At 40.8% G+C, this 15,678-nt stretch overlaps 1 protein-coding gene across 1 annotated transcript in view; it reads right to left on the reverse strand.

Moving 5' to 3' along the window:
* The window catches only part of cntn3b (contactin 3b), a 54,453-nt gene that overhangs the window by 11,936 nt on the left and 26,839 nt on the right, over positions 1–15,678 (reverse strand). The window contains exons 6-13 of the mRNA XM_023424804.2: positions 14,334–14,537; positions 11,720–11,822; positions 11,193–11,377; positions 10,621–10,757; positions 8,311–8,440; positions 7,578–7,728; positions 5,066–5,193; positions 2,897–3,072 (exon numbers count right to left, since the gene is read on the reverse strand). Of these exons, the coding sequence (XP_023280572.1) occupies positions 2,897–3,072; positions 5,066–5,193; positions 7,578–7,728; positions 8,311–8,440; positions 10,621–10,757; positions 11,193–11,377; positions 11,720–11,822; positions 14,334–14,537 (1,214 nt within the window). The remainder of the gene's footprint in view (positions 1–2,896; positions 3,073–5,065; positions 5,194–7,577; positions 7,729–8,310; positions 8,441–10,620; positions 10,758–11,192; positions 11,378–11,719; positions 11,823–14,333; positions 14,538–15,678) is intronic.

Consider the following 15,678-nt stretch of genomic DNA (forward strand, 5'->3'; position numbering starts at 1 on the left):
CATGGCAGATGTACTTTGCACAAATAACGCTATTGGCTGTCCTTCAGGCTCTACCCAACAAACCAGCCCCCCCCTCGCCAACCCCCCCACCCCCTACAAACAGCTACCAGCTATACACAGGACACACAAAACAAACAAAGTCTAGTTAATTGGCAAGACAATCCTAATTATTCTGTAATTACATAAGCTCAAGCAAGTATAGTGAGTATAACTCCCAGTGTAAAGAGCAAATATTATTTTACATAAACTGCATGCAAGTGGTGGCCATGAGGGAACAGAACACAACAAATACTGCTAACTTTCTCATGTGTGTAAGGGCAGTTGTATTATTTGTGGCTGGTGAGGGACAATTTTTAACAGATAAGACTGGTGTTACTCTACTACTACTAGATATTTCATTTTTCTGTGAACAAATCCCACGCCACAAACAAAACCACCAAAGTGTTAGTTTGTCTCTCAGTTTAAAAACATATTCCCTTCCCTGTGTGAGCCTCTCAGCCCCAAGCCAATAGTTTCTATTGAAGACATAGATTCTTAAAAACATATAACCAATACTATAGTTCAATTACAGTTTAATTTAAAGCAATGCCCGTAAAACTGCTTGGCAATGTAGTTTTACACAAATGTTACTCAAACAGGAATTAATAGTTCATCTGTTGGGGACTATTTTCTGCCATGGATTAACACACATTTGGCTTGCTAGTGAGTAGTTACAGCACATACAAAGGATTTACTCAAAATAAACTTCAGTGCCCATGATCGTTGTGTCATCCAGAGCAACAGTGTGACTCACTCATGTTTTTTTAAAATAGTTTTTGGACAACAATATAGAGCTCTGCGGCACAGAGTAACAAGCCACGTCAAGCTTTGGGTACACAGACAATAATTGCCTGTCTGCTCTGTGCAATTTTGAACTTTTCCCAGACGGGAAAAATCTTTCCAAAATTGTACAGCTAATTTTGAGTGTTGGTGACCAAAGGCAGCTTGTGGAAAAATGTCTGAAATTTGGACCCAATTGCCACAGTGTGACAAAATGTACCCATGCACATATTCTGTACAGGTGCTGTAGATACCACATTGGTCAACGCTATGGCCAAAGCTTGTATTTTTTTATCTGCATTTTCAAAACACGAGATATCGCTGCAGTACAATTAACCAAGCATTCATCACACAGTCTGACATGCCTTAAACTTCTGACACACAGATTGCAGCCAAGATATTATTAGACCCATCTTGCACAGTGTGACATGCACTGAACCTGTCACATTGCTTTAGGGGGATCAATTCATTGTTGGTTTTGGGCTTCTGGTTGGATTCTTTGACATTAAGAAAATTATAAAATTTTAGCGGCGTCAACCTTTAAAATGACACCAAGGTAAAAAGTAATTTACAAGGTTGTATTAACATATTTGTTCAAACACCATTATTCTGGTCTAATTTTGACTGTGCATAGGGGATCTACCTCCTGAAAGTCACCGCTTTAAGTGCTCTGTCACTAAGTATGTCAGCCTGTGAAAAGGAGTGTGTTGCTTTAGAAACGAGTCTCCTGGGGGTAAGACTCACTGCAGTCATAGCAGATTTCATCACCCCCGGTGGCTGGTGATCATAGCTTCACTCTGCAGTGGTTGGACATGAACGCCCGTAGATCTCCACCTCTCTGAAGCACCTGACAAAGCAGAGCTGAACTGAATGGCACTTCTCTGCGGCCATGGGCTAAAGAGACTAACTCTCTTCCTATCCTTTCTCTCCCCCCTCCCTTCCTTTCATCTCCTCTCCTTTCACCAGACAGTTTTTTGCCCGCTGCCCGCCACGACTGATTTTTTTCTCCAGTGTCAGCCGCCACCTGGCCGACCTGGGAGCTCGCATTTGAAAGCAAGGCGTCCTGGCTTGGCAGGAAGGAAGTGATGAGGCATATTTGCCTTAATTATGTTAATTAATTCATCAAAAGCTGTTGATCAAGGGGCTGGTAATCTCTTTGGACAGGGGGAAACAGATTCTGTGAAAACTATATCTCATTTTATGCCTACACACAGTTCAATGTCAATAGTAATTGCCATTTGCATTTATGAACATATGAATTTGGCATGTCCACAACACGGTGAGGGCATTCAGATATGATGCCAACCTTTAACATGTGAATTGCAGTGATTAGACTGCTGACCTTGGATGATAAATTACACTATAAAAAAGCAAAAAGATTGTGTGAAGTAATTTCATACTGACAAGCTCTGAACAATTAGCTTTGCCCTTCATCAAAAGGAACAAATATTCAACAAAGAGTCATCACTTATCATTATTTCAAGACATAAGGATTTCAAATGAACATTAACTCGTGCCAGGCCTGCCCTTGGTGAATGCCAGCCAGCTCATTACTTAATTATTTTGGGGCTCAAGATTCATAAATAGGTATGCAAATTCAATTATGGAAGAGAGAGATAATAAGAAAATGTTCTCCCTTGAGGTACGAGAATTAGAAGCTGAAGGGATGAAAAGTATAAAGAATTTATTAATGAGGACCCTCTGTATGACTGAAATGGCATTTCACTAATATATTTTTAGAAGTGTTACACATGGCAGCTCACACAGCCAGTTCAAAAGGTAAGGATACCGATTACTGACCTGATAGTGCCATCCCTTGAGGGTTTTACGGCGTATGAATGAAAGAATGTAAGTGATTCTTAATAGATATCTCTTGTATTTTTGATATGCTGTCCGCCACTGACCACAGGGAAACTTTCAAAATGGATGAGTCATAAATTTCCCTGCTTGGGTGTTATTGGTGTCTGAGAAGCCCTCGGCAGGGCAGTAGAGCATACCCTTGCACACCACACAGTATGTCCCAATTAATCCCAGAACAGCCAGAAAGTAGTTGAGTTTAATGCTTGAGATGACTCACCCCGCCCACTCTTTCAAAATGATTGCTGTCTCGCTGGAAGTCGATGAGCTGGCCGTTGAATGCCCACGAGAAAGAGACATCCAGAGCTGGATCGCAGGCAATCTGGCAGGGTAGCACGATGCTCTCGCCAACAATAATCTCCATGTTAGTAGGCCTCATGGTGATTCTGGTGGGCTCTGGCCAGACAACAGACGACAGTGTATGCATGTTAATATCCCTGCCATGGGAACCTTTAACACCACCGTGACCTCTGCAACTGCCACCTCACTCCAATTCACAGATAAATCAAGCCACCATCATTAAATTACCCATGGATGTGTGCTTTTCCTGATTTTTAATAAGCACTTAAATTCCAAGCCTGTCCATTAGCAACATTTAATGACATCTCCGGTTTGCACTTTATGTTCCAGGATCAATTTGGAAGAAAATGTTTGAAACGGGATTATAGCGATGGGAGCACATTCCCACTGGTGACTGTGGTGGATTGGAGGCCTCTCAGTATGTATATGAAAGGTCACAGTAATTAAATTCTATGACATTAAATGGTTCAGCTGTCAGTGTGTGAGAAGAATAGAAGCTAATAAGAAAAATAAGTCAGGTGGCTACACACACAACAGATTAAACCGGAGGACTACATGAATATGTTATGTCACTGCATTCATAAATAATGACCTTTAACTAAATCAAGGATAATGCTTTGTTGCTTGCTTAACAGCTATTTTGCATAATGTATACCAGCCATATTAATTTGACTATAAACTTGGCTGTTAGTGTGCCACATGCAATATCACTTGCATATAAAACAATATGAATGAAGCTATTCTCAAGCCATACATCAACGAGAGTTGCTTTTACCTTAATTTTGAAAGAACTGAAAGGGAATTTGACCATTTCCCAGTTTCCAATCTTTGTGCTAAGCTACGTTAGCCTTCTGCCAACTACTTTCAATGGAAAGTAGCTAAAGCCTGCTCAACAAGTTGTTAAATGTCGCTATATGACTCAATGTGCTAATTGGTATATTTGTGTCATAATTGTGTCGTATTTGCATTTTGTCTAGTGTCAGATGGTGTCAGCGCTTTGTATCTGCTTGCTTCTCTCCTATTCTCTGAGCTCACATATACAGCATTTTAATACAGCCAAATTCCCAATAAAGCTGTTCTCATTTACATATTTTTCTGTTTTTGTTTTCAGACAGCAGAACAAGTATGAAATGGTGACTCAAACACAGCCCATTAAGACTACATGTTAACCAGCAGTCACTTCCAAGCCATTTCCATGCTGCTGCTCTGTACTGCTAAAATCCTGATTTTATAACCATGACTTTGACTGACAAAATCCCCATACTGTGCTTTGAATGTAAACTGATCACTCAGAGAGAAAGTAAGAGGTGACAGAATATCTTTCTTATTTTTTCTCACAAGCAGTGCGCAGCAAGTCACTAAAGGGGTCTAAAATGTCAAACATGGTTTCTTGCTGGAGCAGGTTGTAGTGGCTGTCACTCAGCCATTGTTGCGTTTACAAGACAGGAGGTTATAATACACCCTCTGAGCAACGCTACATCTTCAGGGCAGATTGGAGGCTACACTAATTTGCCATCAGAAAATGATGAGACGGGCTGGGGCTAGCTGGTTAGCATGCTAAATACAGTAGAAGAAAAGACGTAATGGAGACAAGACTCAAAATTTGAATTGCTTGGAGACCGTTCTTGGCGAGTAAAGGAATGAAGTTTGATGCTGAACTCACAACGTTTCTTCTAGACTGGTTCATAGACAGCTGCTAACTGTAACGCTGGCTACGTAGCATTAGCAAAACTTGCAAATAGCTCCTTTAAGAAGTAAGCAAGAGAAGGAGTTTTACCAAGTTAGTTAGCAGGCTAGCTACAGCTAATAAAATCTGTTAATGACAGGCATCCAAATCAACAGCTGCCAGTTAGTAATGAGAATCTGCTTTTCTTTTCTTCTGTTAAACCCATTGTTTCAAACATTTCAACAAAACTTGAGAGGCAAATCTACCACCATTATCAGTGGATACTATATATGTGCAGTAGCATGAAAGTTTGACAGACATAGCATAACAGGCATAATATAATAATAAATAAGGGGGAGGCAGAACTTAGTGAGAGTGAATTTCCTTTCTTGGATGTTGTTGATGGAGAAGAGAAGGACTCACCGGTGATAAGCAGCCTCCCAGTTGTGCTTGCTGTCCCAAACTGGTTCTTAGCGATGCACGTGTAGGTGGCTGCATCCCGTCTGGTTACGTTGGCAATCTTTAATGTTCCATTGGGAAGCAAAGTAATCCTGAGGGTAGGAGAACAGCTTTTTACTGTACTGACAAAGGTGCAGAGAGTACAGATAGACTGAAGTGCTGAGCTTTGTGGTGCTGACTGTAGTCATTATTTTGTGGTGATATTCATTATTATCGTGATATTTTATTTCAATGTAATTGTTATTAATTTCCATGTAGTAGCCTAAGCTTAATGTATGGTGTTTCTACTGGAATCACACTCTTGTTAAAATGGAAAAGCCACTCAAAAAGCACTTTGACCCTGGTACTTTAAAGCTTTCCCCTAAAGCCTAGAAAAATGAAATTCTTTGAGGCGGGTTAGCAGCAGGTAGGGTGACCCATCACACTGACTCAGTGGTAAGCTAAACTCATGGACACATTACTGAATAAAGAAATACTTTACAAACAGAAATGCTGAATAATTCAATGAATAAATAAAATGTGCTTTACAGGCTTTATGCTGCTAAGGTCAGAGAGGAACCTCTATCATGCTGGGGGGGGTCACTCACTGGCTGGATAAGCCCAGGACATGCTATAATACATAATATAATACAGTGCTGCATAAGCAAACATAGTGTCCCAGAAAACAGTGCACTCTAAAGTTCATACTAACCTATAAGAAACAACAAAAAAATATGTCATCATGTACCACATAGTTACGTCTTATGTAATACTGTGATATTTTGCTTAGAAATAGCCATTTTCTGAAAACAAACCTCAGATTTTGACCCACTAAATTGTTGAGTCACCTAAAGCCTTGCAGATATTTTGTATTTTATTTGTCCCAGGTTTTGGACAAAGGTATCTGCCTCAGAGCGCTCAGCTTCCAACCCCCAGGGGAACGATGGTGAATAGAATTTTGTTTGTGGCGCTCAAAAGAATTGAAAAACTACATAGAAAAAAACGTCAACAGCAATGTGTCTTCCAGAAGCAACGTCTGGATAAATCATAGACCTCACTGTAAACACTGTTTTCGTTGCAGCCATTTTCTACCAAAGAAATAGTCCAGATAAAAACTGCTGACAGTGTGTTCTGTAGATTATCCAGGGTAACAAGGGACAGTGGGGCGGAGGCATTTATTTCAGAGATTGATATCTCTAAATTAAGCTAAAGCTCTCTGCATGGATAGAAACCACGATGGGGTAATTGTCAAAATATGTACTTCATAATTTGACTGAAGCTACCTTTAACTGATTTGGTATTTAGTGACAAAATGTGTACTCAGTTCATTTTCTAAACACTGTTCCAATTTACAGCGTGACTGCATATAGGAGAAAACATTCCCCATCCAGTGTCCTCATACATCCAGTGTTGCGCACCTTGAAAGGGTATGTGGGCTTCACATACAGTGTGCTAAATGTCATTCAGCTTGGGAATTTTACCAATTTTCTGCAGCCATAGCTGCAACTCCCCATCTGGAGCCAACTAAAGAGCCTCTGTGCTGTTTTGACAAGATGCTTTGCTCACATTGTTCTCTTTCAGACCTCCTTTTGAATAAGCAGCATAGAAATGATTCAAAAAGCACAAAGTAAAGCATTTCTACAGTGCGCTAGGATGCGTGTGTTTGGTTTGTTTTTATTCTGTCTGTCCTGCCTGTGTGTTTTTTTGTGTGTGAGCGACAAATTTTCAATATGTGTGTGCTAACTTGCAGCAAGGTTCAGTCACCATCAAAGCTTTTCTTCTCCCTCCAATCAGGATGATGAAAAGTGTGCAAATTGCTCAAATGTGTCATTTCTTGCCTCTGATTTGCTTTTGGTTTTTTCCACCTTTAATTAGTTGTTTAGTATTGTTTGAAATCTATTCAGTAGCTCAAATTCATCTCCTGATGGCTTCAATAAAAAATCAGACTTGAGATGGACAACAAACTAAATCAAGCACCACTTTTATCTCGCTTTAAGTGGCACCTTAAGTTTGCTCATTGTTGGCATCATGTCTGTGTGTGGAGTTTTTCATCTAGTGAGATTTTTGTTTTTGCAGCTTTAGTGATTGCATGAATCAAGTTGTATTCGTTTGTCATGACAAAGTACAACATTTTTACCTCAGGTAATTACAAGTGCAACTGCTTCTGTTTTACTTCTTTTATCTAAAGGCAGATATACTTTTATCTTCAGCAGTGACTCCATTTGCTAATCTTTTATCTTCTTAAATATTTCATGCATGCACTGTTGATACCACCAGCTAGCATCTACATCCCTCACGCCAAGCTATTTGCACATGACGGTGCGCATAGTTCATTAGCCATGTGCAATTTTCGTGGTGGGTGCCCTGCTCTCCTTCTCCTCATTAGCCTTTCCTTCTATGCATCTGCACAAATGCCAAATACACTATAAAAACAAGTCGGCCTGCAGTGACTGTGAACGAAACCTGCTCGGAATATGCACTTGGACTTTTATCCTACCTTTCAGTCCTCTGCAGGATCTCATTCCCTTTCTTCCACAGGCTAATTGCTGGGGGCGAGGCCTGAGGCTTGCATTCAAGAGTGACTTCGCTGCCTGAGCGAGCTTTTAGCAGGGCCCTTAACGGACTTTTGGAGAAACTGGGAGGTGAAGCTGTTTGTGAGAGAGCAGAGAAAGGGTGTGAAATTAAAAAAACATAAGCAAGCTAAACCTATGCAGATCAGCCATGCTGTCTCAGTGTGAACACAGCATGAAAAGCCTATGGGCCAAAGTCAATGCACCCACCTGCCACCCCACCCTTCGACTATAAAATCCACCCTGATCACCTTCACCCTGCAGAGGCTGCAGCCGTTATCCACGCTCATCATCACATTTTGTCAACCGCCATTTGGACCCAAGTTTCATCACATGTTGAATTTCTGGAGTCTTAGTCAGATGGAAGTCATCAAAGCTTCACAAATAAATCAATACCCCATCTACATGAGAAAGCACGCATAATGCCACAAAGCAATGCGTTTGTAGTATCGAAATCAATATGATGAAACGACTCAAAGTAAAATGAGACACTCCATCAGATTCATATTTTTTGCTAGCAGAGCCCATAGTGACATCAAATGAGTCTGCAGACTGATTGCTGAGGAGAGCTGTAGCAGGCTGCTGGTTTTTATCTTAGGAGATGATCAAACGCAGAGACAGATAAGCAGGATAAAAGCAGAGGGAGGGAGGCAAGCTTACCTAACACCATTAGTTGGGCACTGGAATAAATAATGCCATGTTTGTTTTCAGCCACACACTGATACATCCCGGAATCTGACAGGTTTAACGCAGCTATAGAAAGGGCCCCGTTTTCGATTTGTACCCGGCCCTGAGGAGGAGAGAGAAAACAGTTATGCATATCCATTGCAAGGCCAGTCTATTATGTCCAAAGGCACAGCAGCAATTACCGGGGCACCATGAAGGGAGGAGGACAGCAGGAGAGGAGAAAAGAAAAGGAGCCTATAGAGCCTCGTGGCATTTTGCGTATGTTCAGCTTGGAAATGGGGGGAGGGGACGGGGAGCAAGGGTGAGTGGCTAAAGCCGCTAACCTGCATTTTAGATACGCAGAAAAGAAGCAATGTTGAGAACAGCACCAGCAGCATATTAAAAAGTCATTTATTTGCTGTGGTTGTTCAGTCGGAAAAACTGTAATGATAGCCGGGATGATGACTCAAGACTAAGATTTTTAGCCCAATGAGCTAGTTAGAGATCCTCTCTGCTGCAGGGGGAGTGGCTTCTTACAGTGCTGTCTAAATTATAGATGCAAATAGAGGGCTTGGCCTGAGTCAAATTGAATATACCGGTGAGTTACACAGTTACCACAAAACCACCTTCAGAGTGACCCAAGTCAAGTTTGAATTTGGCAGCAAATTAAATGTAAGCACCTGTTTTGTTGTTTGCTATTTTAAATGGACACCCTGTTTTTACACGTAAAGGTCTGTTTAGAAGTGAGGAATAAAAACAATCAAACATTATCTTCTGGCTGAAAAGAGAGAAAGGGAAGTCCGAGAAAAGGACAGCAAAAGCCTGTGTCAAAAAGAAATTAAGACATTACACATTATTTATAGAAATATGACCACTAGACCATTAGGGTTTCAAACAAGTTCATGTAAGCCATAAGCTAGCTAGGAACATTACACACCAACAGTGTCTGTGTGGTGTTGACTGAACTCTGCACTCATGTCTCTCTGCATTTATCAAATAGATTCATAAATCCTCAGGATTTATGCAGATTTTTTGTTCAAGTTCAAACATTTTCGGCTCAGGCACTCAAATTTGCATCTGACTGCGTCTTTCCATGGACTTTGAATACAATCGTGCTGCCTCTAAAATACACCTGGCATTCGTTCTGAACCAAATGGCAACCTCCAGGGCTGAAAAATGAAGCCAACACATAAGTGACAAAAACTGGGGCGCCTCGCTGGCTCACCTGGTAGAGTACGTACCGCATAGGCTTAGCCCTAACTACAGTGGCCATTGGTTCAAATCCAGCCTGCGGCCCTTTGCTGCATGTCATCCCTTCTCTCTCTGCCTGACTTTCCTGTCTGTCTCTCACTGTGCTATCACAATAAAGGCAAAAATGCCCCCCAAAAAAGTGATAAAAACTGCAGTTTCTCAATAGATTCCAGTCTGGCTCCAAAAGTGAGTAAATCCCCACAGACTCCCATGTTAAAATGCACAATTTTACAACAGAAATAAACATGTTTACAGCCTGGAACAAAAACGGTTTTGGTCTCTATAGCTAATTTCCTCCTTCATGACATCCGAACAGGGGGTGAATTTTTATATAACTTGCCTGTTTAAATTTTGTTAAGACTTAATGTTTTGCGTAATTGAGGGCATGCTGCTTTGAGCAACAGGTGGGTGAACGCATGCTTGCCACAAACCGGCAGGCACTGGCAAGTCTCGGCTCCACACACGTCCCACCTCTTTGCCCGTTTTTCAATTAGCTGGGAGTTAGGGGTGGAGTCAGGCACTGCCAAGATGGCAACAGTGGTGCAGCTCACTCTAAGCTTAAAAACCGCTCTTCAGAAACCTATGGCTGATGTCGCAGAGGCTGCATCCATCTTTATTTACAGTCAAAAGTCTGAACACACAGCAAGGTCCCATTTACATCTGGCCCTAACTTGCAGTCTGTACCTGGATGTCTTACCTATATAACCAAAAAAAATGCCTATTATAATGTATACAGTGTAAATGCCCACAAAACACACTGTGATAAGACTGTCATCAGATCAGCTAGACCATATCTGGAGGCGGTCTAGCTCACACTCTGTTTGGATCTCAACCAGGTGTAAATGCAGTAGCTAGTCAGTGCAAAAGTGATTTAAAAATGAAAGCCGATTACAATGGTGGAGAGTCAGGATAACGGGAACACTTACGGGAACACCATTCTCATACTCATTAAACCACATTGGTCTGCATTCAGTATGCTTCTAAGCACATTTACTCAGGTTTTAACTCATCACCGCTCTGTATTACAGTGGGAAACTGAACAGATCTCCATACCTCTGCCGTCACTTGCTCCCCATTTTTCAGCCAGCTGTAGGACGGTTTAGGCTTTCCATTGGCCTTACACTCCCAGAAGAGATTTTCCTCGATGGACAAAGCTGTGTCCGTCATTGTCTGGAGCCAGTGAGGTTTAGCTTGGAAAAAATGAGAGGATTACCTTTTCAAACATGTGTTTTAATTATAGAAGTAGTGGATTAGTAAGGAGTGGTGTCAGAAAATCATAAAGCAGTTAAAGCAGCCTTGCATTAAATCATCAAAGTTTAAACTTGACAAGTGGATTATAAACATAATGAAAAACACAGGTTTGTAAACAGGTTTGATTATTGACTGGAAAATCCTATAAAATAATATTCACTTTTACAGCCAGAATCAATAGCTTCATCCTGCAATTCCAAGGCGACATTATGCCCCTCACGCTGTAGACAAATGGGTTTTCTGTCCAACAAATGAGATTCAAACTGCTGGTCCATGCATGTTTCCTGTTCAAATGTGTCTATCTGTAACAGGCGCACTTTCATTTCTGCATCTTCATGCATTCACTGTCATTCAATTTGAAACGGTTCACTTACCATGGAATGAAATACGACCCCGCGCAGCATTTTTGCCTCGCCGATTCTCCGCCGTACATTCGTACGTCCCCGCGTCTTCCTGCTGGAAATTAGGGATTTCAAGGACGCCGTTTGAATTCTTCATTTTGACTTTGTTGGGGAAAGGGACGCCGCTGGTTCTCCTCCAGCTGATTTCTGGGACGGGGCTACAAAAGAGGAACAAAAAGTTCCCGTGATGGCAACTGTCAGTCTCTGTGATCAAAGTGTGATTAAGTACAGAAGAAAAAGTAGTTGAAGCAAAAGCCTTGGGAATTATTGTTCCCTACAAATCAAACTGTGATCGCTCAGATTTCAGAAGCTCTTAAAAGAAACTCTGATTTCTGCTCCCTTGTCTTTTCATGTGGCGGCCCCTCGCCCTACTGTGGATTGATGAATCTGAGAATGAGTAATGTTACGCTTGTGCATCCTTAAATCATTTTGAGTAGCAGTAATTCATGCATGAATGAGCCTACAGCTTATGTCACACGAACACAATAGGGCTGACTTACTTTCCCAGAGCGAAGCATTCCAGTTTCACTACCGACTCCTTTGCAGCTGGAACCGAATCAGGGAAATGAACTTCTATTTTGGGTTCATATTCACCCATTACTCCTACAAAAAGGAGACAATAGACGACAAGCTTTTTACATCAGTGATTAACAGCAGACATTACACATGCACTGGATCAAAGGGGGAGCAGTAACACAATGGGACGGCTAACACAAAAGTCTTTATGCGCACGGAGCAAAAGTGACCACTGAAGGGCAGGTAAAGAGGAAAAAAAAAATCAGAGGTGTCTTATAAAAGATTCAGTGAACACATCAGGGGAAAGTCTTGCTGAGCAGAGATTTATCACCTGTGGCAATTCGACTTCATTTATGACTTTATTTATATTCACATCACTAGAAGGGGTCAAAGACTTCTTCGCAGAGATAGTAGTATGCCCTTTACTATTACCAATTACAACCCCACAGTCTGGCAGCAAGAGCGCACTCGGGGTCCTGTGGATGTTTTCAGAATAAGAGTCACTGAAGACTTATAAAAGCTGTATCAGCGAGGAAAAAATACAGAATATGGAGTTGGGTCTCCATCAACACAACACAGAGAGCAACAACATTTTTACTTTACCAAGCAGGAAGAGATGATTCACAACCTGGTAACCCCAAAGGTACTCTGAAGAATAGAATGTAACTTTTCTGTTAGATTCCCTAAATGTTAAAACAATAATATTTTTAAGCTAATAGTTAAAACTCACAAACCCTTTATAAAGGCTGCCTTATAGAAAGTGTTGCCACAAACCTATTACAGTGCTGACTGAAGATTTCGATATCTAAGTATTATTCTGGTGATTTTTTACATCATAAAAAGTTGGGTTTTTTCAACAGAATTGTGTATATTGAGTATACTCAAACAGGCTCTCAAATCCTTTTGAAATATATTCAGTGAAACGTTGCTCAATCATCTGTGATACGTAGCGTACTAATTAATTCTTTTGATACTGAAACTGCGATTTAAGAGAGAGCAATTTCCAAATTACAAGAGCAGGAACTTTATTTGCACTGGGTCTTCACATGTTGCAAATTAAAGGTTGAACCAGCAACTGTTGATTTTTCTCTGTCTATAATGAGGATGTCCACTGGTAAATGTACTCAGCTGTATTAACATCACTTTTTTTGTGTAAGAAGAAACGCCAATCTGTCATTTGTAAAAAAGGATATGGACTTGGTTGTGTGTTTTTACTGTTTATAAAAGATGTGAGTGGCAAGTTTTTTTCTATATAAACAATCTAGGTCATTGTCTCACGTCAGTATCAGACAGGTAGCTAGCAGTTAGCTCAGTAGTTGTAAAATGTGAGTGACAGACAGCTGGTGAACAGAGTTGTCAGAATGCACCAGTTTAACTTTTAAGAGCATCATTTCATCTGAGACTGAGACCTCCACTATGAAGCAGTCTGTCCTGTCAGTCTGTGGAGCTAACATTAGCATTAGCTCAAACAGCCTAAGTACAGACCTGTCAGCAGTGGCATTAGGTGTCATCAAACATTGTCAGATGTGACTTTTTTTTTATTATTATTGTCATAACTGACAAACTATGAAGCTGATATCTATGAATGTAACACCAGCTTTACATTTTTACATTTTTATATATAGAGCTAAAGTGGTCAGTTTTTCTATTGAAGACTAAATAAGTTTACTGAAGAGGGTACTTCTCTCTGACTGACTGGTTTGAACTCTCAACAACAGTCATCTGTATTATTTCATCAGATTCTATACATGTGGAAACAAGATATGATTGTGTTTAGTGAAATTATATGTGGCCCACAAATACAGGCCTGTAACTTAAATGAAAATAATCACAATTTAAATCACCATGGCAAAATTACTGCTTACCCACACCCACAGATGGGTATTAGCTGACATGAAGATTTAATAAACATGTATTATTCCCAATACCATTATAATATTTATTTAAAGTCTGGTATTATAGATAGTGACATTCCAATATCTTTTTTTGATTATAAAACAAGTCCAAGTTTTATATCAATACAGTGAAAGTATCAAATCTCTCAGTCCACAGAGAAATGCACACAGCCTGTATTCAGAAACTGAGCCTTAAAACGAGCTGTCATCATTTCTGTAACTTTGTGATGTCATAACAAAGCAGTCACCTCTCTCAGCCCGACCCGAACCCAGCCCTGCCAGACCCACCACCCAACCTTGCAGGATCTGGTTTCTCTTAGTGTTTACCTGAAATCTGCTATGTTTTTATTCAATCACTCAGAAACCAGTCAGCCAATCACAAGAGAGGCTCAGAGCCTCCTCTCTTCTAATTGGCTCACTGACCTGTTGTTACTACAGCTCCAGAGAGAAGCCTGAGAGAGGAGATGTAAAACTACATTGAGATGGTTTTTGGTTCTTAAATCCACAAATATATCTTCTTATGGATCAACACTAAATAAAACACAGGAGAACTGTAAAATATGGTACCTTTAAATGATTAGTGTTGAAGCTATATAAAACGTGAACGAAGCCCAAAGCCAAAAATATCATGAGCAATTGACAGAACATTATAGGATGGAAGAATGAAGATGCAGGGTACAAAGTAAAGGTATATAACATTTACCGTCAATTCTGAGGACCAGTGGTGTTGGAGAGCTGAGCACCTTCTCCCTCGTGACGGTGTTGTTCACCACACAGGTATAGTTTCCCACATCTGAGGGCTCCACCTTAGCGATATACAGACTCCCTGTCTCTTGAGAGATGAACCGACGACTGTCTTGTTGGACGAAGTATGGGTATTCATTGAAGATCCATGCAAATGCCAGCTCTGGAGAGGAAAACAAAACAATCATTATTGTTGTTAATGATTTACTATCACTACTTGTTGAAAGCCTGACTGACTCAACACATGTTCAATCTACATCATGACTTTGCTGGGACAGCTGAAGTGAAACATATTCCACTGTGGCTTAAAAATGTTAGCATGTCATTTTCCTCTCCCTTATCACAGTTTCCTTGGGAAGAGATACCAAGACATGGCAAATGCAACAGCTATCAGTGCAGAAGAAATGGGAGACCTAAGGAAAGGGAGCGAAACAAAATGGATTACAGTGCGTCAGTGGCCCTCCCCTGACGCATGGCCTCCTTTCCCCGGGTCCCTGAGTGACTTTGTTCATGGGAGGCACAAATGGAGGAAGGGATGGACAGAATGACGAAAAGAAATAAGAATACATTGTCATGCCCGCTCACAAGCAGCTGGTCTATCATAGGAAAGTAGAGACCTGCCATGATGAATTACTGTGTCAATCTGAAAAGTGCACACTGTCCGGACTTGCAAGACTGAGTAGATGCTCTATGTAATCTACTACTTCGGAGGTGAGGGGGTGTCAAAAGGTGTATGCAATGACTGTCAAGCATATCCCACGCCCCTTTAGGGAGCGAGCCTCTCGGCTTCGGATGGGATCGAGCGTCCTAGCCCGGTGCAGTGAGGCAGATGCAAAACTCTCTCTGATTAGGCAAGTACGAGCCCCACAGTTCAGAGTCAGCATAACCTCCATCTGAACTATGTGGCTGTATTGGGAAGGGACAGAATATTGCCAAAAATTGTAAGTCAAGGAAGGAGTGGGAATATAACACAAGGGCCTTTATGCAACAGAAAAAGTGACCTATGCAGCACAATAAAGCCCATTGAGTAAACATATGTCTATGTTGGAGTACAAAAGTCACACATTAACAATTAATTGTGACGATATTATATTTAATTTGTCATATTTGAGAAATGGGACAATGAATGTGGTAGTAGAGGAGAAAGCTTTTGCAGCACTCAGGCTCAAGGAAGCTCAATGAAAACCAGAATGGATGCCTTATTATGTTACATAAAGTTGATTTGAATTCAAGGTTACGTAGCACAACAATACTTTTAAAATTCAAGAGTGAAAGTGAAAAAGAGGGGGAGTAAAAGACAGAAA

Source organism: Seriola lalandi, unplaced genomic scaffold, assembly GCF_002814215.2.
Source record: "Seriola lalandi dorsalis isolate HSWRI2012SDOR001 ecotype SW California unplaced genomic scaffold, Sedor1 jcf7180002054748, whole genome shotgun sequence".
In the NCBI taxonomy this organism is placed as follows: domain Eukaryota; kingdom Metazoa; phylum Chordata; class Actinopteri; order Carangiformes; family Carangidae; genus Seriola; species Seriola lalandi.